Below are 27,500 nucleotides of genomic sequence, written 5' to 3' on the forward strand. Positions count from 1 at the left end.
GGGCACACTTCAGAGCAAGCCTCAAACCACTATCTACCTGTATATGTACTGTGGCACTGAGGGTAGCATCCAAGGTGGTGAGCTTGCTAAGCACGCATACTGCTCCTGACACACCTGCTGCAATGTTTATCTTCACATACAGTAAACAAACAGCCCTCTTTGTAGCTCTTATAGCACAGAGAGAATCAGTGTAAAAGGATGTGTATTCGTAAACTATTTGTAGCAGCAGAACCTGTAAACAGAATGGGATTACTCAATAAATCCATATTAGCTTTTTTTTCCTTTCTCTTTGCCTGACAAATGCAACTTAAAGAAGTCTTTGTTTTGGCTCATGGTCTGAGAGGATTTAGTTCACCTCGGTACGAAAGGCTTGGGACAGAACTTGAGGTGGGTGGCCACAAGGAGAGGTGAATTCTGGTGCTCAGCTTCGGTTCCCCCTTTCCCTTTTTATTCAGCCGGGGACCCCACCTTATGGGATGATGCCACCTACATTCCGGGCAAGTCTTCCATTCTTTTTTTTTTTAATATTTATTTATTTTATGTATTTGAGTATACTGTAGCTGTCTTCAGACACACCAGAAGAGGGCACTGAATTACATTACAGATGGTTGTGAGCCACCATGTGGTTGCTGGGAATTGAACTCAGGACCTCTGGAAGAGCAGTCAGTGCTCTTAACCACTGAGCCACCTCTCCAGCCCCCCAAGTCTTCCATTCTTATTTAAACCTTTCTGGAGGTTGCTCTTACACACATACCTAATGGCACGTCTCCTAGGTGATCCTAAAACCTAGTTGACAATGAAGGTTAAGCCCTATAAATAGTATACCCAGAAACACAGCCTGCTGGGACACCATACAACAGGGGTGCAGGCAGCTCTCCCCACCTGCGCTGTTCACCTGTAGAAGAGCACAGACTCCAGGTTTCATGGGTCTGGAGGCAACGGGACAGATGATTAGCAGTCTTTCCTTTGTTTCTCTGGGTACAAGGAGCATGCGTTATTTTTGCTATTAAGATATATTAACATTTGGTGACATGTTTTAGTGCCGGAAGTTATCATCATCGTGGCTGTCATTCTGTCTCCTTATGGCTACACACTAGTGATCTTACGGGTCTGGGGAGAGGTGGATAGACTAGTAACCAGGGTGGGGATACTCTCCCAGTGTTTCCCTTCTCAGATTTTCAATGATGACTATCACCGAAGACGGTTTTGTTTGTCCTCTTCTCCCAGCGGTCTCTAGATCCCGTGGTGTGGGGTTTCTCTATGAGTGGCTCTTCCCAGCCCTAATTTCTTCAAAGTGGTTGAGTTGCAGAAGCCCAACCGTTTCGCCTCTCAACCACAAGAGGGCGCTCAAGAGCAGAGAGTCAAAGGAAGTGAGTGCTACAGCAAAGTCCCACTCTTTAGTCCTCTGCTCCCTTTCGTGCGAGCCTGGGGTCTTATCTAAAACCACCCCTGTCTCCTGTGTTTGTCCTCTCACTAGAGAGATCGGACTGTCAGCCTGAGGAGTAAAACTTCAACAGAGAATACTAACTTGGGCTTAAAAGAAACCAAGCAATAAACCAGCTCAACAAAAGCGGGGGGGGAGGATGGGGGGGAGGGGTTGGGGATTTAGCTCAGTGGTAGAGCGCTTGCCTAGCAAGCTCAAGGCCTTGGGAAGAGCAAGGTCCCCAGCTCCGGAAAAAAAGAAAAAAAAATCGGGGTGGGGGCGGCGGGGGAAGAGGGAGGCAGGGAGGCAGGGAGGCAGGGAGGCAGGGAGGCAGGGAGGCAGGGAAGCAGGGAGGCAGGGAGGCAGGGAGAGAAATGCAGCTCAGGATACAGCACAGCTCTTGCCTGGCATGCATAAGGTCCTGGGTTTGATCTCTAGCCCCTGGGTCGTGGGTCGGAGAGACTAAGAGATGAAGGAGGGCCAGCCTGGGTAGGCTGGGCTAGTACTAGCCCCAGCCCCCACTTCCCCAGCCTGTACCCTGTGTGCTTATGCTTTTTACAGCCTCCCACAGACAAGAGGAAACTTTGCAGGTGACTTGAGAAGCGACAGAATTAAAAAGAATTAAGACAAGGTCTCTGAATGGACAGCTTAAAAGAAACCTGGGATATAGCCTAGGGCCTAGGAGAGGGACTGAAGATTCTTACCTTGACTTGGTCCAGCACCACCAGAGGCCCATTGACGCTGCACACTGTCCTGTAGGCTGGGGAAGGGGAGGGGTGTGTGAGGGTCTCACCCTTATGTCCCACTGTGCTCTACCTCCAAGAGAATCTGCATGGGCACACACACATTCATGCAGAGAGAGAGAGAGAATCATCCTCTGTCTCCTGCCTTCTGTGCACCCCCACTCCTCCTCAGCCTGGGCCATCAGGGTCATTAGCTGTGACAGCACCAGCCACCATTGCTGTAAGGGTCAAGCCCCTGCCACAGGCCCCCCACTGTCTCGACACCTGCAGGATGCTGGAGGAGGGCATGGGGGCAGAGGCCTCCTCAGAGTCCTGCCCAGGCCTGCTGAGCTCCCTACCCCATGTGCTTCCCCTCTGGCCTCAACCCCCACCTCTTCTACGCCCCTTACCCAACTCCACTCAAATTTTCCAAAAGGTTCTGGGCCACAGCTGTGGCCTCCTGGACCCTTCCCCAGGCCCCCACTGCCCTCCCTTCACCCTGCACTGATGAGCTCTGTGGGATGAGGGGCGCTGTAGCCCTCTGTGTCCTCCACCAAGCCCTGACCAGGTCCCACCAGCTCACTGGGCATCCTGTGGGGGAGGGAAGGGTGTAGACAGACAGACAGACAGACAGACAGACACACACACACACACACACACACACACACACACACACACACACCCCATAGTGAGAACAGAGCTCAGCTCCCAGGGTAAGACCCAAGGACTGTCAGCCAGGAAGCCCACCTTTGGTCCTGCTGAGTGCTGGGGCTAGCTGGGGATTCTGAGTAGGCTGTGGTCCCTTGTCTGTGGTAAGGGAGTACCATGGCTCATCCCTTTCAGGGATTCTGGAGTGCACCAGTAACACAGTAATTTAGACAAGTAATTTAGCCAGACCAGATGAATGGGATGCTGGGAAGGAACTGGGTCACTCACAGACGACAGAGTTCAGGGAAGGTGGGCACAGTGGGCCTGGGGCTGGGAAAAGCCTGGCTTAGAGTCATTGCAGGCTGTGGCAGATCTGGGGAGGGCCTACCCTGTGCTCCCCATCAGCCCACACTGGTTCACAGGATGCCTGGCCCCAGAAGAAGTCAGTGTCCCTGTCCATGCCCTCCCAGTCATTTAAGCTGCATTCACACTGTGTGTGCACCAGAAAGAACAAGTGTGCAAGGCCGACCTTCCCAGGGTGTGGACCATGCAAAGCTCAAGGCTGAGCCAGGCGAGTGCTGCAGCACATCCCTTCCCTTCCCTCTACACTAAAGGAGGCCTGCCCTTATCAGAGGCAGGATCCAGAAGCCCCTGCTGGAGTGAAGGGCCAGCTCCTATCCTGCATCTCCCTCAGGCCAGCCTTATCACCATGGCCAATGGCTCCCCTCAGCCTCCTCCTGCAGCACCTAGTCTCACAGGAGACCACTACAAACGACACCAGGCACATTCCCCCCAGAGGCTCCTTTTCCTTCTCGCCTTCCACCTCTAGCATCCTTGGAAGAAACCCACAATGATCCCCACTGAAGGGCTTCTTACAGACCAGACCAGGCCCTGCTCCTTCCCTCTCTTCCTCCTCCCTTCCTTTCTTTAAGCACGGCTGTTCTGGCTGTTGAATGCCATCCAACTACCACTAATGAAGGCAAATAAACGATCACTCAAAGGGATGGGCTATTATCCAATGGAAGGACAGAGTGAGCGTGGTGTTACTGAAACTATCAGGAACTACAGGTACACTGTTGAGATGGGAGGATCAGGACAGCCGAGTGAGGTGAGCAACAGGATGGGTCTCATGGAGGCCAAGATGGGCAGATGAGTTGTGAAACCAGTAGGCAAAAGAGATGAAGAGTCTATGGGACGGACATGAGACCAGATTGGGTGCTCAGGGAAGAAATGCCCTCAAGTAGGGGATGCCCTCAAATTAAGGGGAGGTTTGCAAGCAGCCCCAGGGAGTTGTGGAAAGTGCTCATGGCAGAGTTGAAATAAGCCCTGGTTTGTTTGTTTGTTTGTTTGTTTGTTTAGCTCCTCAGTGCCTTGAGGGACAGAGAGGCTAGAGACATTCATGACTCCCAGGCTGGCTTCCAGTGTTGGGAGAGCCGTCAGGGATGGCCTCTGCTGTGCTCAGTATAAGGCAGACACAGGAATACATAGGGCACTAACTGGTTCCATGGACTCAGTATTCCCATGCGTCCCACATCAGAACCAACAGGTTTCTCCATCTTGGTCCCAGGCCAAATGGGAGTCCTGATGCCCAGCCCAAGGGCCACATTCCGAACTCCTACCCCCTGAGGACCATGGAGGAAAAGATGAGAAAGAATGTGTACAGGGGAAGGGCAGGGGCGGGGGGACTGGTGGACCACGTGACATACACTCTGATGAAATTTTACACACTGAAATGGTGTAGAGTGGAGCTAGTGAGACCAGTAGAGGCAGGACCAGTAGCAGCACATACCAGGATGGGAAGCAGGCAGGCAGGCAAGTGTTTCCAAGCCTGAGAGAGCTGGCTTTTGCTAGATCCATAGACTTGGGGGAAGACAGCGGTGAGCTTAGGGTCAAGAGACTGCAGCATGTCTGGGTCAGAGTGCCTTGTCTCAGGAGGGAAAAGAACTATAAAGCCCAAAGGGATCACTTGAAGTCTCACAATCTTGGGAGGCCAGCCTCTCTGCTTTCTTCTGTGACAGCCTGCCCCTCCCCCCGCCATCTTCAATACTTCATAGTCTGCCCTGTGAAATTTCTATCAACCCTGAGGTCCAACAATTTTACCTGGAGAGAGGGTACCTGGAGATGAAGGTTAGGGACTAGAGGCTGGGCTCCCTGCTTGATATGGAGTAGGAAGGGTGGGGGGCAATGCTGGTGGCCTGGCTGACCCTCTGGGACTCAGGTAGGGAGAGCATAGCCTTGCTCAGTCCAGACCACATGGTGACCCCTGTGAGGTCTCTGAGCCATCTCAGCACACCCAGCTCTAGGCAGGGATGACAGAGTGACTGGAGACAGACAGAGCTCTCTCTGTAGTATGGAGCCCTCGCTTTAGAAAGCTACTCAAGTACCACTTCCTATTCAACAGCGACTGCAGGCATTTCAGGCCTTGCCCTTGCCTACCTCTTACAGCATGTCTACCCGACCTCTCTAAGGGATTGTAGACTCCAGCTTTCTCAGAGCCATCTGCTTTATTGGGAGAGAGAGAGAGAGAGAGAGAGAGAGAGAGAGAGAGAGAGGCTGATAAGGTCTCATTCTTGTTCCATTTGAGTTGTCATTTATTTGCCTTGATCAGTGACAGTTGGGTAGCATTCACAGTGCAGGCTTGCTTCAAATTCCCTTTTATTGACCAGGGTGACTTCAAGCTTGTGGCCATCCTCCTGAGAGTTAGGTGCATAGATATGATAGCACCCCTAGGTTTGGGCTGTCCAGTTAGGACTCGTGCAAAGGGAAACCAAACTCCAAAGGTCTCCCTGGCTGGTGGGCACCCTGACTGTGTCCCTTGCATGGAGCAGTAAACTAAAGTGGAGAGATTTGGCTGGTTCTGGGGCACTCAGGGATTATGGCCACCGCCCACCCAGGGATGTCCCACTTGACCCTGAAGAAAGAAACAGGATGGTGAGCTGGCAGGAGCGAGTTGGCTCCTCTGACCTCAGGGCACTCTCTCAATGGACTTTCCTCAGACTCAGCAGACACTCTCCGCTCTGCCCAACCCCTTCCATTGTCTCTGACACTGGAGTTGCTTTGGGGGCTGTGGGGTGGAAGAGAGCTCCCTACCCCCACACCCAGCGGCCTTCCCTTGAAAGGCGCAGCAGGGCTCCTACAAGGCCCTAAAAGGCCCTAATTAGCGCAGGCCCTGCTACACCTGCACTGTCCAATCTTGCCCCCCCCCCCAATCCTTCCTCCCCAGCAGGCTGGAGGCCAGGGTTGGGGCAACCCTAGGGCAGCAGATCCTGCTCCTCCACCCCTGGGGGAGGGGTCACCATTGGAAGATGGGTCTTAGAATCAAACCTACTTGTTAGGACCCTACTGTAACTTCCTCCCCTTTGGGTTAATGACCTGGCTCCATCCCTCCAATTTGTCCTTTTGCACCTTTGCATAAGCTGGACACCCCCCCCCATGCAATGCTGCATGTCTAGCCATTGACCCCATGAAGATGCACCTCCACAATCAGCAGAGACCCTCGGGGATTAAGGGTGGCTCCACTGGGCGAGGAGGGCCCTGATCCCAAGGTGGATATCGCTGGCACTCATATTCAGTCCCATCTTTGTTCTTCCCCCTCTTTTCTGGCCAGCTCTGTCCCTCAGCATAGCATTAAGACACACTTCCACCACAGTTGTACCCTGTGAGGGCCAGACTCTGATGACCAGACTCGCCTCTGTGCAAGGCTACAAGAGCCCTTGGGACCCTGACCCTCTGGGGTGGCCCATCTCCTAGGCTCCCTGTCCAGTTCTCCAGCCTGAGCTAGAGACCGGTGTTTCAGAGTAGAGTGCCTAGAGGAGGGTAAGGGAGACAGCCTACCTGTGTAAGGGGGACAACGGCCATACTCTTCACCACACCTCCCAGGAAGAACATCTCCCAGATACCCAAGATAAATGGAGGGGGAATGGGGAGCTAGGCTGACCCAGTCTAGGAAGGTGTCCTTGGAGGGCTAGCCAGGCCTCTAGGGATATCCTGTGAGGACTGTCAGCCTGTGGTAAGGTGATGGACGGTACCACAGCAGAACCTGGAGTGCATCCTTCTGTAGCCTTTGCTGCATCACTGTGAGCGTGGCCTTATTGTCTTGGGTGGGGGGAGGCTGTCACAACGTACAGGGTGTTGACAATAAACATGGTCGGTAGGAGGAAACTGGGGAGAGGCTGCTTTAGCTTGAGCCCTCCTACCTGGAGGAATATGTGGTGGGTGAGGTGTGGTGCACAAAGGTTGTACCAGGAGATCCTTTGTGGATCCCTGTAAGGCCACATTCCAGAAGGAAAGCTGAGCCGGGAGGTGCAGACACCTGCCCCACCCAACCTGGCAGCTCTCCTTTGCCGAAGGTGGGAGAGTCTGTGGGGCAGAGTATCGAATAGCCCCAAACCTGGGCACAATGGTGCCCTCTCTCCGCTGATTTCTGGGCTCTCATGACCCAAGCTTTTGCCTAGGGAGCTATCTCTGGACTCTGTGTTCCTGAGGCAGGGCCTTCTGGCCTCTGTGAGAAACCGGGCCTGCCCCCTTGCACCTTTCTCTCTAGTTGGTGCACATTGTGCCCGTGGCAGCCTCAGCCAGTCCCAGCACCCAGGGCCATGGTCCCTGAAGGCTGACAATCTGCTTGCTTTGAGCTCAGCTGTGGGGCGCCCTGAATGTATACTGCACCTCCTCTGTGGGGTTGGGTGACTCTGGAGTCAGGGTGAAGGAGTGGCTGTGTCTAGCTCCTTCCCCTCCCCCAGCACATCCTGTTAAGGAGCCTCAGGCTCTGGTCAGCTGGGGCCACTCAGGCTGGTTTACTCCAGAGAGCTGGACTATCAGGCCAGGGAGAGTGACCTTGGACAAGAATGTGAGGGGTGGCTTTGGCCCTGTGGGCCTTGCCAGGTTTTCTGTGCCTGACACTGGCGCGGCTTACCCCTCCAGATCAGGCACAGTTGCCTACTGACCAGATGAGAAAGGCACACCATGTGTGAACCAGTACATGTTCTTACCCCACCAGTATACACTCATTACTGCAGTTACACTTCATGTAAGCGTGAATCCACTTGAACACACATGTGCATCACATTCAGGCGCACACACACACACACACACACACACACACACACACACACACCTCACCTCCACCCTGTGTGTACAAACATGCACACACATGCTGTTACACGTTTTGTGCCCCTGGCCCCAAGTGGAGAATGCCCTTCTAGTACATGTCTCTGTGGATAGATTTTCCCCCTAGGCATCCGTTGGCACAACACACCAGATACTGAATTCCTCAAGCCAAGTGCCCACCGACTATACTGCTATACACATCAGTACAGGTCACTCTGTACCACTCACACACTCGCCTGTGTTCTCCCTCCCTCCTCCTCCCTCCTCCCTCCCTCCCTCTCTCCCTCCCTCCCTCCCTCCCTCCTTCCCTCCCTCCTCCCTCCCTCCCTCCCCCTCCCTCTGTCTCTGTCTTTGTCTCAAACTCAAGCTGTCTCTGTCTAGGTCTGTCTGGGTCTGTCTGGGTCTGTCTGTCTGCTTGTCTGTCTGTCAGACTGTCTCACTTTCGCTCTCGATCTCTCAGGCTCTCTCTGGACTTTGGACCTTAGGATCCTGATGATAACTCAGCCCTCTCCTCTGGGTCAGCCTGAATGGGGACCTCCATCCTGCCACCCGCAGAGGTGACCCACGCACACAGGCTCTATCTAGAGGCAATGCTGCAGAGTTCTTCTGAACTCAGAGCTCCTGATCTCCCTAGGTCTTGGTCCTCTGTTTCTGAGGCAAAAAGCAATGATCCCAGCAGCCCACTCCCTCACCAGTTGGACGTGAATACTCACTGACACGGGGGTGGGTGATGTAGTTTCGGGTCACAACCTGCACATGCTCTCGGGCTGTGCCTGGGTCGCAGCTATTGCTAGTGAATCCCGAGGGCCTGCCGTCCACTTGTGTGGCCATGGCGTGTGGAGAGCTGCAGTCAGTGCCTGAGGAGACTGGTGGTAGCTCTAAGACTTCAGTTTCAGCTGGAGCTGGCTGCTCAGCCTGTGCCAGCGGCCACCCCTCCCCTTCCTTATGTCTCTGCTTCCCTCCTCTGCCAGGTTGACTGTAAACAGGGAAGCTGGCACGCACCAGTTCCCAAGGTTTCTCAGGCACAGGCTCAGCAGGGCCTGTAGTGGCTGCCCCACTCAGTCCTGAAAGCTTGCAATGAAGGGCAGAGCAAGGTGCCCAGATGTCTCTCAGCACAGTTTCCATACTGAGTGTGGCTTCAGCTTTCCTTCTTTTAACAAGTCCTTGTCCCCCACCTTATGTTTCTTTGGTCTCCTCGTGCCCTATTTCTGGCAGGTTGTCTTCTCAACCTGCGCCCTTTGTCCTGAGCCACACCTAGATACCCTTTCCTCTCCAATTCCATCATCTTGTCACCTTTGAGGGCCATCTCCTGGCCAGTTACAGGCCACCTGCTTAAGTAAGCTGCCAGTCTTCCCTGCCACTCTCTCCAGCACTGTCCACTTCAGGTCTCTGCTCCCCCTCTCATCCTCCCATTCTGTAAAAGAACTCTTCGGTTGGGGGTTGTGTGTGGCTAATAAGGAGCAGACTCCTGTTTGCATGCGTCCATAAATCTACATAGCTGAAGAAATCATGTAAGCTTATGCCTGTGGTTCCGTGTTACTTTTCTGTGTGAAATTTTAGCAGCTTCTCCCCCCCCCCCGGAGCTGGGGACCGAACCCAGGGCCTTGCGCTTGCTAGGCAAGTGCTCTACCACTGAGCTAAATCCCCAACCGCTCTGTGTGAAATTTTGCTACATATTTAAAAAGCTGTTATTGTGGGTAATTAACTGTGATGGTTAACTTTGACTGCCAAGTTGACAAGACTTAGAATCACCTAGAAAGTATAGCCAGCCCATCCCCCTCCTACTACCACCATGCCTTCCTACCATACTGAATTGCAATCTCAAACCATGAACCAAAATAAGGTTTTTCTTCATTGTTTCTTCTTCCAGATACTTTGTTATAGCAATGAAGAAGCAACTAATATGGGAAGGATTAGGAGGAGGTGGCACTTGGGGTGGGCTTTGAGGTTTCAAAGGACTTGCATCAAGTGTTCTGTCTGCTTCTTCCTGCTTGTGGATCTGGATGTGCAGCTGCTCCAACATCACGTCTGCCTACTGCCATGCCACCCCACCATGATGGCCACAGACTCTAATTCTCTGCAACTGTGAGCCCCAGATAACTCGTCTACACATTGCCTCGGTCGTGGTGTCTTATCACTGCACTAGAAAAGTAATTAATACAGCAGGACAGCATTCAGGCTGCAGCATGGCTTCTGCTCATCTCTCTTCTGCAGTGAGCGATGGCAGCAGGCAGAGCAAAGATATGAAGTGTGCAGTTTCTCAAAGAAGAGGGGGAGTTTAGAGTTACAGTTGAAGCAGGATCGAAAAGCAGCTGCAACTGTGAGAGATGTTTGAACCTTTAAAGAGAACCTGGTATTCTGCTCTGGGACAATAGGAAATGGGCTCAGAAGGCAAGCTCACCTATCAGAGGCCCCAAGTTGTGAAAATGCAAGTTCATTTGACAGGAGAGAGCCTGCACTGAGGAATCCCCAAGTGTTGTCTGATCTTTGACTGCTGGAGAGAACAGAGCCTACTCCACTGTGGGGAGAAGAGGCCAGACCACATCTCAGGCAGATAGCAGAACTTGGTAGCAGCATCCACTCCTTGCTGGTTTTACAGGCATAAAATGTAGGCGTTACACAGCTGTGGAGGCTTGCACAAGGTTCTAGAAAGCTGTTAAGGCCAGTTCACGTGTGGCAGGTTTGAATCCCCTGCAAAGAGGCCTTGAGAAGCCATTGTATGAAACTGTGAGGGTAAAGCTTAAGTTGTAATAGAGATGTCAGGCCATTAGTGTCTGTTGAGGAAAGCTGTTGGCATAAATTGAGTTAGCTTACTGTCAGTGGCAGAACTAAGGGACAGAGCTACCCAAGCCCATTGGCACCTTGACATCTCTGCCTGGATTCTTGGTCCCAGATGTCAGAGCTACAGGATTTGTATTTACCCTGCTGGGCTCTGGTCTTATTTTTGGCCCAGTCTTTTCTTGTTGTGTGTTGGTTTGAACAGGTTTGGCCCCATAGATTCATGTGCTTTAATGCTTGGCTCATGGGGAGTGGCACCATTTGGAGGTGTGGCTTTATTGGGGTGGGTGTGGTCTTGTTGGAGGAAGTGTGTCACTGTGTAGGCGGGCTTTGGGGTCTTCTGTGCTCAAGCTCAGCCCAGTGTGGAATCAGAGCCTCCTGATGGCTGCCTGACGAAGACAATCCCCCTTCTGCTGCCTGCAGATCAAGATGTAGAACTCCTTCTCCAGCACCATGTCTGCCTGCATGCTGCCTTCAAGCCATGATGAAAATGCACTGAGCCTCTGAAACTGTAAGCCAGCCCCCGTGAAAGGTTTTCCTTTATAAGAGCTGCCTTGATCATGGTGTCTCTTCACAACAATGGAACAATAAGACAGGCCCATTCATCCCTTTTGGAACAGGAAAACTTACTCTGTGACGCCATGTGTTGACAGTGTGTAGTGGTGGCTCACATCTTTAATCCCAGCACCCAAGAGGCGAGGCAGAGGCAGAGGCAGGGGCAGAGGCAGAGGCAGAGGCAGAGGCAGGGGCAGGGGAAGGGGCAGGGGCAGGGGAAGGGGCTGTGTCCGGGGCAGGGGGGTGCAGGGCAGAGGCAGAGGCAGGGGCAGGGGCAGGGGCAGGGCAGAGGCAGAGCAGGGGCAGGGGCAGGGACAGAGGGGCAGGGGCAGGGGCAGAGGGCAGGGCAGGGGCAGAGGCAGAGGCAGAGGCAGAGGCAGAGGCAGGGGCAGGGGCAGGGGCAGGGGCAGGGGCAGAGGCAGGGGCAGAGGCAGAGGCAGAGGAGGCAGAGGCAGGGGCAGAGGCAGGGGCAGGGGCAGGGGCAGAGGCAGAGGCAGGGGCAGGGGCAGGGGCAGTGGCAGGGGCAGGGGCAGAGGCAGAGGCAGAGGCAGGGGCAGGGGCAGGGGCAGAGGCAGAGGCAGAGGAGGCAGAGGCAGGGGCAGAGGCAGAGGCAGAGGCAGAGGCAGAGGCAGAGGAAGGCAGAGGCAGAGGCAGGGGCAGAGGCAGAGGCAGAGGCAGAGGCAGAGGCAGAGGCAGAGGCAGAGGCAAGAGGATCTCTCAGTTTGAGGTTAACCTGGTCTATAGAGTGGTTTCCAGGACAACTAGGGAAACCCAGTGTCAAAAACAAAAACAAAAAACCAAAAAAATTAGTATGTAATTTTAAAAAATAGGGTCTTTCCGTTATTTTGTCTGTGTTTGTCTGAATCTCCACACTTTGAGCAACGGTGGAATTGTGAAGACTTTAAGAATCTTAAAGATGGATTAAATACACTTTAACTTTACATCAGACTTTAGAGCCCAGGGTGGAATGGTGTTGTTGAGAAGTGACGTTTATGTGTCAGATTAGCAGTGAGGGGGATGATGGGTAATCAATTGTCACTTTGATGGGATTTAGAGTCACCCTACTATCCATCCCTCTGGATATCTGTCAGGGCATTTCCAGGGTTTTAACTGAGGAGAGAGGACCCACCCTGAATGTGGGGACAGCAATCCTCAGACTGGGGTCCCAGACTGAAGACATTAAATGAGAAAGAGACCTAAGCACCAGCATTCACCCCAGCTTCCTGACTGAGGGTGCAGTGTGACCAGCTGCCTCACTTCTGTGGCTATGACTTCCACCAAGATGGACTGCACCTTCAATAAAATAAATGAGCCCAAATAAACCTTTCCTTCCTCACCTTGCTTCTGCTACATGTGCTGTTGCAGTCACTGGAAAGGTTAGTGGTACAGTGGGTGGACAACTTCCCAAGAACCTGTAATTATTGCTACCAACAAAGGTTACATGAAAACAAACTGAGGAAAATGAGCTTTTTCTGAGTGCTTCATGTTGCACAGGCCCTCTCTCCAGACCGCAGTCTTGCTCTGGCTTTCCTCTGATCCCTCTCAGATCTTTCACCGTGTACCGTTCAGCTCCTTGAAGGGCTTACTGCCCATGGAACGAGTATTTTGAAGTTTGAAAGGAAAGCTTACATAGAAGTGACATCTTAACCAGGGAAAGCACGGGTACTTCAGGGCTGTGGCACCTGGACGGAAGCTGTTAATGGTGGATCCATGACTGTGCCTACCCCCTCCCTTTTGTGGTTCCCATTCTGCTAACATTGAGGACAGGGACAGAAGGGAGAGTTGGTGATGCTGGGACAGTTCCCTTCTTTATTTCAGTGACACTCTCTCTCTCTCTCTCTCTCTCTCTCTCTCTCTCTCTCTCTCTCTCTCTCACACGCACACACGCACACACGCACACACGCACATAGCACATAGCACTCACACAGAGAGTACATTAGGACCAAAGTCATTTTGGTTCAGTCTCTGAGCTGAGGGCAGGTGGAGAGGCGCATGCTGTGCCCATCCTTCCTCTTCCAGGCCTGCTCAGTATAGTCCACAGGGGCCAGGAGGCTAGGGTAGTGCTGTGCTGGGGACTCAGTGTCACATGGGGATGGGACTCTTAAATGTCAGCTTTCTTGTCACTTTGGCCAGGGCTGCCTACTTTCTGTTGTTCTAGTCTGCTGTAGGGCTCAAAAGCCGAGGACCCCAGTTTGTAGCTGGCGGGCAAGTCCAGGAGTGGAGCTGCGGAAAAGCAGACGGCTGGCAGAGGGGGTGGCAGAGGGGACGACGCTGAGGCTGAGGGCATTGGATTGAGGCGTGGGGAGGAGTTCCTGGGGTCACCCAAGGAGGTGCCCCTGTGGCCAGAGGTTAGACCTGGCAGGCCAGGGCTCAGTGCTAGGAGGCTGGGAGCTCTGGGCACGGAGAGCAGCCGGCCCTGTTCCAGAAGTCGCAGAACGTTGGAGGTGGCAAAGGCCTCAGAGGCGGAGGAGGATGCCCGCTTTTCCAGGTCTCTGCTCTGGTCCTTCTTCTGCTTGGTGCGGCGGTTCTGGAACCAGACCTTCACCTTGGGGCAGAGGGCACACCGGGTAGCAGAAAGGGGAAGGGGAGGAGCAGGAGGCGGAGCCAAGATGAAAGGAGAGGAAGTTCCGAGGTGGAGAAGGGTAACAGGGCAAAGGGTGGGGAGGACAGGAGAGGAAAGAAAAGCAGATTGTTAGTGTCCTCTCACACCAGGCTATTCTCAGGAGCTGAGTCAAGTCTCAAGGCATAAACACCCACTCACTGCCGCTCTGGCTCTGGCCCACAGGAGTAGATTGGCTTACAGAAGAAGGTAGGGTTTGCAGGTCCTTTGCTCTAAGCCAGATGTCTGGTCTTAGGCATCACTTATGTGTAGGTAATTCTCAACTGCCCTTAACCCAGAACTCTAAACTGCGATCCGAGCCAAGCAACTAAAGGCTACTTATTTATTTATGTTTATTTAGACAAGTATCGCAGACTGGCCTGGAATTTGCTATGTAGTTGAGGATGACCTTGAACTTTTGAACCCCTTGCTGGGGTTACAGTGCTGCCTTATAGACCTGTACCCTCACATCCAGTTGCACACCTTGCTAGGGATACAACCTAGTGTTGTGTGCAAGCTGGACAAACTATCCACTGAGCTCCACATCCTGTGTCCCACATACTCCGCATACATGAGCAGGGACAGCATGCGGCAGCAGAAGAGCAGGAGCCGTGGCCCAGAGGCCTTGAAGGGGAGGGCCAGGAGCCTTTCCCATCCTCTCCCGCTTCCATAGGACCTCAGAGGTCCTGCCGCGAGAGAAGGGCTCCAAAGTCATGACCCCTGTGCTAGGAAAGGAACAACGCGACTGTGGGCAGAGGGGGATGACAGTGACAAGGGGTGTGGCCAATGCAGACGGAGGGTGCGCCCCACTATGCCCTTTCCAGCAAGCAGAGTTCTATGTGCAGAAGGAGAGGAAAGCCTGGGTTGACCAGAGGTGGTGAGAAGGGGAGGGAAGGTTGGGCTGGGGCTGGGACCTGGCTTTTCATTTGTCGTGTGTGGATTCTTAAGCCTGGCTGCACACACATTCCCTGTGTACATTGTAAACCCAGTGCCCTGTGCTCATTTGGGAACTTTCTATTAGAGTTGGGTCAGGAGGGAGGCATCAGGATTTCCAGAAATGTCCAGTGTGCTGGTAGAGCACTCCCGACACGGGTGCCTCTCTGTGTCCCACCACCAGTCCCAGGGCTTCCGGAGGCTGCTTCATGAAGCTCAGAGACCCCTGAACCCCTTCCCCAGAAGTCTTTGGTTTCTTCTGTCTCTTGTACTGATTCTTTCTGGCTCTGCTCTGTCCCTCTTGCAGGAAACCATTGCTCCCGACTCCTGGAGAGCCAGGGCCCGTCCCTGTGGAGTTTCCTGGGCATTACCTGCCCCAGCCGGGCTCCTTAGTACCCTGCAGAGGGTCTCTGAGTGTTGCCACCTTGGCCACCTGGATCTCAAGGAATGCTTGGTGGCTTTCATGTTCTGATACTGGGTCACCAAGGCACACAGATTCCAGGTCTGGGATCTCTACCTCTGACCCCAGGAGAATATCTCTTTGGGCCTAAAGTTAGTGCTCGATTCTAAGGCTGTTCACTCAAAAAAAAAAAAATGACATTAATAACAATTTAGATATCAGACAAGGTCTTCCTATAAAGCCCAGGCTGGTTTTGAACTCTGCTTTCTCCTGCCTCAGCCTCCTGAATGCAGGGATGATACTAGATGTTCATCTTTTAAAGGCCATGGGCTCATACTGAGTGTGGAGTGTGGAAGGTGGGTTTCGTTCCTACGCTAGAGTAGCCCCTCTAGTCTGCTGTTCTGCACTTCTAAGGCAGGGCAATGGACTGGTACTAAAGACAATTGCGGAAAAGCCAGAGCACTGCACTTTTTAAAGCTACTTGGTGTCCCAGTGAGCCCTGGGGCTTGGCAACTTGTCCTCAGCCCATCCATTGGCCATTTGAGGGAGAGGACCACTGACTCAGCATCTTACCTTTCCCTCACTCAAACTCCATCCTTTCTCATTTCTTCTGGGCATGGTGTGAGACACAGTCTCATGTAGTCCAGACTGGCCTCCTGCTCACTACGTAGCCAAGGATAACCTTGAACTCTTGACTCTCCTACTTCCACCTCAAGAGTGCTGGGGTTACAGGTGTATAGCACCACACCCAGTTTATACAGTCTGGGGATCCAGCCCAGAGCATCATGTATACTAAGCCAGCACTTTACCAACTGAGTCACATCCCCAACCAGCATACTACTGTTAAAATAGCAGCCCTTCACTGGGGGTGTGGGAGGAGGGACTGGCCCTTCCTTTACACAAGAGGAACTCAGTCACCTCAAGATGAAGGGAAGGTGACAGAGGTTGAGAAAGGACCTAGAAGAAGAGAGAAGTCTGTCATGGTTCATTTCTTCCCAGAATCCTTTGCTATTATTATCTGGGTTCCCCCTGGGCTGCTAAGACTGGTCTTAAACTCTTGGGTCATGATCCTATCACCTCACCCTCCTAAGAACCTGAGACTGCAGGCTCTTGCCATTGTGCCTGGTACTCCCTGGAATCTTTGCTCCTGGAAGCCAAGTGATCACCATCCCAAGACACCTTACCTGACAATATCTCTTGGATGGTTTGAAAAGAAAGATCCCCATAGAGTATATATTTGGGTGCTTAGCCACCAGGAAGTGGCACTATTTGAAATGATTAGAAGGATTAGGAGGTGTGGCCTTTGTTGGAGTAAGTGTGGCCTTGTGTGCAGAAGTGTGTCTCTAAGGGTGGGCTTTGAGGTTTCAAAAACTGAAGACAAGGCCAGTGTTTCTCTCAGCATGTGGACCAGGACGTAGCTCTCAGCTACTGCTCCAGTGTCGTGCATGCTGCCATGATCCCTTCCATGAAGAAAATGAACTAAGTCTCTGAAGCTGTAAATGAGCCTCAATTAAATGCTTTCTTTCATAAATGTTGTCTTGGTCATGGTATCTCTTCAGAGCAATAGAACCATGACTAAGACAGGTCCCGAGCCATTCACTTCCTGCACCTTGACTGTCCCCATTTCTGTGGCCTATCTGCTTTCTTTACATATGAATGATCCTTCTATTGAGACTTGGCTGTTTCTCCTGTCCCTTTCCCCCTCTCCCTTCCATTTGTAGAATGGATTGTGGGTGTCAGTGTGTATGAATATGGGCATATGTGAGCCATGACCTGCACAGGGAGGTCAGAGGACAGCCTAGGGTGTTTGTCCTTTCTCCCATCCTGTTTGAAACAGGGTTTCCTTGCTTTTTCACTATCCCACAAATGCCTGTGGGAAGATGGGGGGAGGGGAGTCTAATTCTTTGTCTCCCGTTTCCCCATGGGGCATTGGGATTACAGGTACTCAGAGCTTTTTTTTTTTTTTTTTCTTCTCTTTTTTTCTTTTTTCGGAGCTGGGGACCGAACCCAGGGCCTTGCGCTTGCTAGGCAAGCGCTCTACCACTGAGCTAACTCCCCAACCCCAGTACTCAGAGCTTTTAATGTGTGTTCTAGGGACTTGAACCCAGATCTTTATGTTTGTCCAACAAGTACTTTTATCCATGGAATCTTCTCCCATTTCTTTCCTTCCTCCCTTCCTTTCCTCTCCATCTTTTAAATGGTGTTTAATGACATCAGGTCTCACTGTGTCATTCAGGCTGGCTTCCAGTCTTCATGCTCCCTGCACTCCCGAGCGCTAGGATTACAGGTGTGTGCCACCACTCCCAGCCCAGACCTCTTGTTGGCACTGTTGGCTGTGCCTCACCTATAATTCTAAGTTTTTCCCTCATGTGTGTATGTTCCTCCCAAGTCATGCCCCTCTATGTCAGTCCTTGGCCTCATACACCAAGGAGTTCCTTAGGTATGTGGTGTTCACCATACACCAAGGAGGTCACCAGGACCAGATGATGGAAGGCTGGCCTGGCTCTCACCTGAGTCTCAGAGAGGTTCAGCTGGCGGGCCAGCTCTGTGCGCTCTCGGCCCACCACATACTGGCAGCGCTGGAACTCCATCTCCAAACGATACAGCTGTTCTGCTGTGAAGGAGGTACGGGTCCTCTTGGGTCGGTCGAGGTCCAGGCCCTTGGGCAGGACAATTTCCCGAATGGTCCCCTTGGCATCTGCATGGACCATGAAGAGAGCTAGGTTAATTCACTAGCTGGGCCAGATCATCTGTGTTTTTTCTCCTCTTCTTTCTTCCTCTTCTTCACAGGGTTTCCATGTGTAGCTCAGTCTGACCTTGAACTTATAATCTCATATAAGGTTCTCCCAGGAATCTTCAGGACCCAGCCTGAACACTTAATCTGAGGGAGTTTGCTGAGCCTCTCTGAGCTGAGCTTCCTTGTCAACCCCATGCAGGGAGTCATGTGCTTGGAGATATATGAATGGATGGATAGATAGATAGATAGATAGATAGATAGATAGATAGATAGATGATAGATAGATAGATAGATGATAGATAGATAGATAGATAGATAGATAGATAGATAGATAGATAGGTGATAGTAGATAGGGAAGGAATGAGAGAAAGGTGGAGGAGGAAGAGAGGGGGAGGGAGACAGAAAAGATGAGGTGATGAGAGGGAGGGAAGGAGAAAGAGGGAAGAAGAAAAGGGGCAGGGAGAGGGAGGGGGAGGGAAAGAGGGAGGGAGGGAGAAGAGTGAGTGAGCCTTAACAAAAAATGTCAGGTGGGCTCTCATGGCCTGGGCAGAAATGACTCACACTGGTTCATCCGGGATTCTGTTCTCTCTGCAGAGTAAGGAATAACTGGCACAGAGCAGAGACAAGGCCTCACGTCCAGAGGAGATGGATTAGAACTGAATGTGGTCAGTCGTAGAAGGCTTTCTGGAGACACGAGCCCTGTTCCCTCCTGGGGTCCATAAGGAGGTTAGCGGATGTGAACAAGGGGGCACATTTGGAACTGAAAACCCCAGGAGGCGCCCAAGGACTGGTACCACCTTGCCAGGCTGCTGGGTTATCTTCCAGGGAACTATTGTGCTTGCTGTGTCCCCGAACTCCTGAGCCACCTCGGGCTTTAGTGTGTTTTCACAGCCTCTCTGGTGCTTTGGAGTCCATCTAAGAAGTGCCAGAGACCTGCAGCCCATGATCACCATCAGCACAGAGCACCACAAAGCACTGGGGAAGGGAAAGGCTTTAATCTAAGCTCTGTCACGGATCTGTTAGCACGGGCAATAACCGACAGTGAATCAGGCAGCACTGTACCTGTGAGCCATCCATCACAAAAGGGAAGTAGCAGCAGGTCCCCACTATAGGAGGAGAGCAGCCTGGAAAGTTTACCACCACCTCAGGAGGACATGGTGCTGTACCCCTGCAATCCCAGCACATGGGACGGGAAAGCAGGAGGACCAGGAGTTCAAGGCCAGCCTGGCACATAAGAGACCCCGTCTTAAAACAAAACAAACCAAACAACAACAACGACAATAACAATAATTTAGCAACTAGGCAGCCCTTGCTCAGGAAGCCCCTGCAAATGCCACCTCCTGCACAAGAACCTTCCACTTCCACCAGGGGGCGCAGAGGTGGCGTTTGCTGTGTGCTGGGAAGCTACTCCTAGACTGGCTTCTGTACCAAATCCTAAGAAGGGTGAGATAAGGCTGTAGATTCTGCTCAGTAGTGAAAAGTAGTTACTGTTTTTGCAAAAACAAAAAACAAAAACAAACAAAAAACCCTGGGTTCTGTTCCCAGCACACGTTTGGAGGCTCACAACATCTACAACTCCCCTTTGGGGGATCCTACACTCTCTTTTGGTCTCATGGGTACACATACACACGTGCACATATGTCCCCATGGCACTTACATGTAATTATTTTTAAAAGATTTAAAAGCAAGAGACTTGTGAAGGAGTCCAGAGGTGTGAGGGTGAGGCTAAGAGGGTAGTGACTCTAGCCATAATGTAGATAATCCCTGCTCTGGGTCTGGTGTTGGTCTTAAGTTTGAACCTTCCCAGTGTCTCCATGGAGATGGAACTGTCATTTCCCACTTTACAGAGGAGGAGCAAGTTTTAAGTAACTTCCTGAAGGTCCCACTGTCAGCATTCAATAAACCCTAGATACGTCCTGATTATGCCAAGGGTAATAAGAAGTCCCACCCCTGGGGTGATACTAGCAGGAAGACTCAGGTTCAAGGCTAGCCTAGGCTCCATGGTGAGAGCCTTTCTCCACAAACAGTAGCAGCAGCAAGCAGGGTCTGGAGATGTAGGTTAGTGGAGCAGCTTGCCGAGGAGGTACAAGGTTCAATCCCCAGCATGCAAACCACAGCTGCGGTCCAGCCTTGCTTCACTTCATGAGCACACGCGGGCCATCCTTACTATAGCAGTCGACAAGTCTCAGCCAAGAGTTTAGCAATGAGTAAAGAAGGAATCTTCTGGAGAAGCCCATTGTTCCTTTGGAGAACACTAGACAGGATATCTGTTGGGATGCTGCCCGTCTTTCAGCCCCAGAGGACTATGGTCCTACTTTTAGAATCTCGGCTCCAGATAAGTAGCCTTAGCCGCTCCTTCCCGTGCCCTGACTTTATGGCTCCTGTTTGCTTCAGTGGATGCTCAGCCTTCAGGGTGAGCTCTGGCTCTGTCCATCTCACCTTCATGTTCAGTCAGCCCTGGTGAGTCAGCAGGAGAGTGGGGTGGGAGTGATGTGGGGGTGGGTGGAGGGAAATCACTACAGCAGAGGGCAGAAGAAGGCATTTGATCCCCTGGAACTGGACTTGAGGTGGTTGTGAGCTGCCATGTGGGTGCTGGGAACTGAACCCAGTCTTTTGGAAGAGTAGCCAGTGCCCTTAATTGATGAGCCCTCTCTCCAGGACCTGTTTCGTTTTCTAGATGGACTCTCATGACTCTAGGCTGCCCACAAGCTCTGTGTAGCTGGGGACAACCTTGAACTCCTGACCTTCCTGCTGGGATTCCAAGCATATTCTATCCGCCATGCCTGGTTTGTTTGGTACTCTGAATAAAGCCCAGGGCTTCATGCATGATGGACAAGTCCTCTAGCAGCTGAGCTACACCCTAGGCCCCCCCCCATTTTTTATTGGCCTCCAAAAGGAGATAAGATGTTTTCCAACACCATGCTAAAACCATATGACAAGATGCTGCTCAGCAGTGAAGAGGGATCAGTGTTAATAAGCTCCGTGCACACAGTGAAGAAGCCGGGGCTGGAAAAAGTCATGGCTCAGTGGTTAAGAGCACCGGTTGTTCTTCCAGAAGACCTGGGTTCTAATCTCAGCACACTCATTTGTGACTCTAGTTCCAGGGGATCTGATGCCCCCTTCTGGCCATCCCAGGCGCTACATGCATGTGGTGCACAGCCGTACCTGCAGGCAAGACATTTACATACATGCAAAATGAGTTCAAAGACACCCTGGATTACATGGGTACAACTTCAGGACAGCAATGGCTCTCAAGTTAGGAACACTTGCTGCTCTTGGAAAGGACTTGGGTTTGGTTCCCAGCAGCCAGGTCAGAATTTACAGCTGCCTGTAACTCTACCTGCAAGGCGTCTGCCTCTGGCTTCTGAGGGCACCTGTACTTTTGTGCCATACCACACAGAGACATACTATAGAATTAAAAATAAAATAAGTCTTTAAAATTTTTTAAGAAAGGAAAAAGGCCTTCGTGCTGAGACAACGCTGCTGCATTTCAGCCACTTTATGGAGGTATGAGTGAGAGGAGGAGTCACAGGACGTTAGACACGCAGTGAGGGAAGCACAAAGGATGGAGCGCGGGAGGCCGATGGCTGTTTCTCAGCCTTCCCCGCTCACAATTTTCTATGTGCTTTTTCTTGTTTGCTTTTTGCTTTGCTTTGTGTTTTGAGGCAAAACTCCTGAAATCTAGGTTAGTCTGGAACTCTCTATGTACCCCAAACTGGTCTTGAACTTTTGACTCTCCTGGCTCCTGGCTCCTGACTGCTGGGATTACATGTGTGCACCACCGGGCCCGACTCTGTCCTCTCACTTTGATGATGTGCTGCAAATGCTCCTGATGAGGGAAGCCAGGCGGGGTGGTGGTTACTTGAGATCTTTCTGCACCGGTTGTACCGCTTCTTGTGGCTCTAAAAGGATTTCAAAATATGAAGCTAACCACAACAGAAACAAAGAACAAAGCCAGGGTTCTATGTTGTCACCAAATACACAGATTCGTCAATGGAGAGAGAGGACAGTAGTGGTCCCCTGCGTCTCTGTGTACCCTGTGGCTATAAGATGATTTAAAACAGCACATGAGAAATGCCTGCCATTTTGAAACTTATTTTAATGTTTGCTAGGAACAGTTTAACCCATGTGTAGGTTAGATTTGAATGAAAATGTCCCCCATGTTCTCAGATGGTTGGTTTGAACACTTAGTCTCCAGAAGGTGGCGACGTTTGGTTCTAGGAAGTGTGGTCTTGCTGAGGAAGTCGCCTGGAGCAGGCTTTGAGAGTTCCCAGTACACACTTTCTGCCTAGTGATTGCCGTTCAGGATGTGAGGTCTCAGTTTGCTAGTCGAGCTGTCATGTTTGCCTGTTGCTATACTTCCCCTGCCAGGATGGTGATGAACTCCGATTCCTCTGGAACCAGAAGCCCAAATAAACCTTTTCTCTTATGAGTCGCCTCGGTCCTGGTGTTCTATCACAGCAACAGAAAAGTAACTAAAACAAAACGATTTTACATGGCTCAGATGAGACTAAAGTGAGTATTCAATTTTAGAGCCACAAAGATGTCCCAGCATGTAAAGGTGTTTGCTGCCAAGCCTGATGACCTGAGTTCAAGTCCTGGAACAGACACACATGGTAGAAGAGAACCAATTCCTGAAAATCATCCTCTGACCTTCACATACACCTCCCCCAGTTAATAAATAAATATGCGAAAGTGCACTATCCTAAAACGCTAAGTAAATAAGTGGACTACGGTGACATCAGAAATGGAGCGTGCTCAAGTGGCAGTGCCAGAGGTGGGATGAGGGTACACTCACTATCAGACACATGTGTACAGCGACAGAGCCATGGTCAGCCACATTCTAGAACTAGCCACCACCGCCACCCTGCCCCGAGTGTGTAAACTGTGCCCACAGAGGCCAGAAGAGGCTGTTGGATCCCCTGGAGCTGGAGTTAGAAGCAGGTGGTTGTGAGCCATGCAGAATGGGTGCTAGGGTTCAGGTCCTGTAAAGAGTGATGGGTGCTCTACTGAGCCAGTCCTCAATTACAAACCATCAATTACAAAATGGTAAATTAAGGGCTGGAGAGATAGCTCAGAGGTTAAGAGTACTGACTGCTCTTCCAGAGGTCCTGAGTTCAATTCCCAGCAACCACATGGTGGCTCACAACCATCTGTAATGGGATCTGATGCCTTCTTCTGGTGTCTGAAGACAGCAACAGTGTACTCATATACATAAAATAGATAAATGTAAAAAAATACAATACTTTTGAAATATATTGAAAAAACACTACTGTTCAAAAATAGTACAATACCATCCCATTTATGTCAATAAGGACAATCTTATGTATTCAACCGCTCAATACATATTTATCAATGTATCAATTGTGGAGTCTGAGGACACAGGGACCAACAAAGTAGACAAGGTTCTGTTTCCAGAGGTCCTGTGTCGGGAAGGGAGAGGAAGAGATAATACACTTAAATTATTTTTAAATGTTTTAATTTAATTTAATTTAATGTTTTAATTTTACATATTTAATTTAAAAATAAAATCATTTATTTTTAAATATACCTAATTATTTTCAATAAAAAATTAGTTTTAAATTGGACAAGCTATCAATGGGAGCAGAGACGATAATTAAACAAACCAGGAAGCTACAAACCCAATCTTCAGACGAACAGGGTTCCTCTGGCCCCTCTCACACAGGACCCTGAAGGGCTCCCTGACTTCCCTTCCTACCTCGTCCAGAAGGACCCTTTCTGCCTGAAGCTGTTTGTGAAGTGGTTTTGTTGCTGTTGACCTTCATTTTGATTTTATGAGACAAGGTCATGCTCTGCTGCTGTCCTTGAACTCAGCGATCTCCCTGCTTTGGCCGCTGGGATCACAGGTGTAAACCCCTGGACTTTGCTTTAATGCACGGGCTTCTCATTGAGATAAAATTCTCTTTGCCTTCATCCAGAAATCGTATGTTGCCACTGTAAACCTTACTTGTGGAAAATTCACTCTCAAGTTTACTCGGAATTTTAAATAATTAAGATGAAGTCTTGGAAGGAAGAAGTTGAAGGAAGAAGAAAAATTCAGTACGTTAGAGACATGTGACTACCCAGTTCTATTGCAACACTATTTACCCTAGCTCTCTACCACAGCTGACTGGACAGCGAAAATGTAATGCGTATTACACAATGGAGTTTGCGGGGCCACAGAGAAGAATCAACGTATGAAGTTTGCAATAAAATGGGTGTAAACAGAAATCATTGTATTAATTGAAATAAGCCAAATTCAGAATACATATGCTACATGTTTTCCTCATCTCTGGATATATGCATATTATATAGATGCATGGAAATATATATGATATATATATCTGTATCATATATATGATATAAAAGTAGAATCAAGACTAGGGGAACAAATGGGAAAAATTAAAGGGGGAGAAGTGGAAGGGAGGGAGAAATCGGCCAAATTACTTGATCCATGTGTATGACATGCCTTTGTGTGTGTACGCGTGGGTATTCAGGCGTGTGAAGGGCAGAGGTCAATGCCGGGTATCTCCCTTTGTTCTTTTCTACCTTATTTTCAGATAGGATCTCACAGTGAACTTGGAGCTCATGGATTGCTTAGACTGTTGGCCAGTAAACTCCAGGGATCCTCCTGTCTCAGCCTCTTAGCACAGGGATAACAGACCCACATGGTTTCTGCTCCCCTCCACCATGGGTGCTTTACAGAAAATCATCATCCCAGACTCTTAAAAACGGCTCTGTGAACCCATCACCATGTTCAGTGACTATATGACTATACAAATCATCAAACTAGAGCTGGGTGTGGTGGTGCCCTTGAGAGGCCGACGCAGGAAGATGTGTGAACTCGAGGCCAGCCTGGTGTACATAAGGAATTCGAGGACAGCCAGGACATAGAGAGACTCTCGTCAAACACACACACACACACACACACACACACACACACACACACACACACACACAGAGGATGCAATTCTTACATCACCACACAGCAAAATCTATCACAATCAAGAGTCACTAGAGTGGTGTGACTCTGGAAAGAGAGCCTCCAAGCAGAGCCACAGGCCCGCAGGGACCTTGAGTGTCTACAAAAATGGCATTTCAAATTAGTTGGGGAAAGGACAGGACTGTTACAGACCTGGGTGTTTGGGATTAGCCAAACCATCTGACATTGCACACCTACCAAATTAACACTGAAATGTGAAAAATAGAGCTTCAAAAACCAAAGAAACACACACAACCCGGAAAGGAAAACAAGGACAATCCCACCGTTTCTGCGGAAGTGAAAGAGTTAAGGGCAGAGCTCGAGTAGAGACTCGGAATGTGCAGAACATAGCCAGCCGCTCAAAACCAGGGGGAGCTGGACGGTCCAGTGGAAACTGAACACCACGCTATCCAGAGGAGAAGCAACCCAAGTGGCTAATTAAAACGGAAAGTGTGGGTGGGAGATGGCTCCGCGGTTAACCGTGCTGCCTGCTCTTCAAGGATGACCTGGGTTTGATTGTCACGTGATTGCCAGCGCCCACATGGCGGCTCACAGTCGTCCGGAACTCTAGGTCCAGATTATCTGATAAATACCCTCTCCTGATCTCCAGGAGCACCAGACACACATGTGGAGCACAGACACTCATGCAGGAAAAACTCCTCCTGCACATAAAATAATAATATGTAATGAATTATTTATACTTTGTATTATTATGTGTTATTGGGCATTTTATCATTGTATTTATTATAAATATATTTTGATATATTGATTATATACTTGTTATAATGTAATATAAAATAAGGTTATAATATAGATTTATTGTATTTTAATATATAATAATATATTATTATAATAAGCTATATTTAATAAATAAATGAACCTTTAGTAAAAGATAAAATGGGACAGTGCTCAGGCTCACAGCGAGTTGGGGAGGGACTAGGAGAGCAGCTCCAGAGGTTTTCAGATTTTTGAAACATCGTTGTTTTAGTTCTCACACTAGGAACTGCTGGCTAGAGTCAGGGAATTAGGTTCTCTGAGGCCGTTAACAGAGACACAAATCCATACAGTATGAAAAGTACTGGGGTTGGGGGGCAACTGCAGCTGTATTCATAATGGCCAAGACATGGGGTCTGCCTAGGTGTCCATCAACCGATGAGCAGATAAGTAGAATGTGGTTACACAATGAGTTTTATTCAGCCATAAAGAAGAATTAAATTGGGGACCAGTGAGAGCTCAGTGGGGTGAGGCATTTGCCACAGAGTCTGGTGACCTGGTGTCTATCTCCCGGATCCACATGGTGGAAGGAGAAAAAGATTCACAGGAAGTTGTCCTTTGACCTCCATACACGTGCTGTGACATACCATGCATGCACACGCATGCACACAGAGATAAATACCTGGAATTCTCAATTAAAGAAGTAGGCTTTAAACTAAAGAAGTCAATTACTAGAAAAAATGCACCTGGAGGTTGTATTAATGGAAGTTACATGACAAAACAGAATCGGAAAGACAAAAAACACATGTTCTTTCTCACTTTCAGGTCCTAGGTTCATATACACGGACAACCATGACAAAGAAGAGAAACAGGAAGTGGGGTAACGAGGGGAAGGAGGAAAGGGAGGGAACTAACGGGAGGGATTGGGGGTGGTGCTAGGATCAAAGTGTGCACTGGAAAGCCATTTCCTGTGGGAAAACCAGTACCACAGAAAATCAACATAATCAATAAACAAGCAAACAAACACCAAATAGATACACAGTCCTTTCTAGAACCCCTGAAGAGATTCCCATCCCAGACAAACACTGGAAGCTTGATAAAGTCAAATTCATCATAACGCGATTTCATTCAAACAGACAAACAAACAAGAAATCGAAATTGTGTGAGAAACCTGGTAACAGGCGAATGGCTGAAGAGCCCAGGGAGCCTTTGGTAAGAATGAGGAATGTCTTCAGTGACTGACCTGGAAGGACATTCTCCAGACACTGCCAAGTGCAGCAGCAAGTGTGTGTGAGGTTGTGTGGGTGTGTGTGTACGTGCGTGTTTGTGTGTATTGCTTATTTGTACAGTAAACTCCCTGTGTGCTCGTGTGTACCCACGCGGGAATACTCTGGCAAGAAAAACACCTCCCCTTCTGTTCCCTCTGAGGACGTTGACCAGAGTAGGAAAATTTCTCTCACCTGCCTTTGTATAATTTTTTAAAGTATTTAGTTTGCTTCGAAACAGAACCTTCCTCCCCGCCCCCCACCCCAGCACCCCACACAGAGGAAGACCCAAGTTCCTTGAAAGGTAAGGGATAAGTGCTCTCCCGCCGTCCTCCCAACCTTCACCCCGAACTCTCAGACTCTCCAACTGTGTATTTGTGTGCATATTCAAGGATTCAAGAGAATGCAGATCAAAATGTTTAGTTTCCTAAACAATGCAGTTTAAGGACTATTAGCATAGCATTTGCATGGCATTGGGTGTCCCTGGTGAGGATAAAAGCCAGGGGATGTGGGGGTTTGTGGGGTGCCATATCACGACCAGCACCCTGTCTTTTCATTTCTTCCTTCCTTCCTTTTTTTTTTTTTTTTTTATATGAAAAGCTTTGCAAATGTTCATGTCACCCTGGTACAGGGGCCGT

At 50.2% G+C, this 27,500-nt stretch overlaps 2 protein-coding genes across 2 annotated transcripts in view; both read right to left on the reverse strand.

Annotated features, from left to right (window-relative positions):
• Positions 1–8,730, reverse strand: part of Atp6v1b1 (ATPase H+ transporting V1 subunit B1) — a 17,603-nt gene extending 8,873 nt beyond the window's left edge. The window contains exons 1-2 of the mRNA XM_032905096.1: positions 8,613–8,730; positions 2,128–2,183 (exon numbers count right to left, since the gene is read on the reverse strand). Coding sequence (XP_032760987.1) covers positions 2,128–2,183; positions 8,613–8,730 — 174 coding nt within the window. The remainder of the gene's footprint in view (positions 1–2,127; positions 2,184–8,612) is intronic.
• Positions 8,731–13,302: 4,572 nt separating this feature from the next.
• Vax2 (ventral anterior homeobox 2) overlaps positions 13,303–27,500 on the reverse strand; it is a 24,321-nt gene continuing 10,123 nt past the window's right edge. Inside the window, exons 2-3 of the mRNA XM_032906242.1 lie at positions 17,675–17,862; positions 13,303–13,777 (exon numbers count right to left, since the gene is read on the reverse strand). Coding sequence (XP_032762133.1) covers positions 13,334–13,777; positions 17,675–17,862 — 632 coding nt within the window. The 3' untranslated portion in view covers positions 13,303–13,333. The remainder of the gene's footprint in view (positions 13,778–17,674; positions 17,863–27,500) is intronic.

The sequence above is a fragment of the Rattus rattus genome, chromosome 6, assembly GCF_011064425.1.
Source record: "Rattus rattus isolate New Zealand chromosome 6, Rrattus_CSIRO_v1, whole genome shotgun sequence".
In the NCBI taxonomy this organism is placed as follows: Eukaryota; Metazoa; Chordata; class Mammalia; order Rodentia; family Muridae; genus Rattus; species Rattus rattus.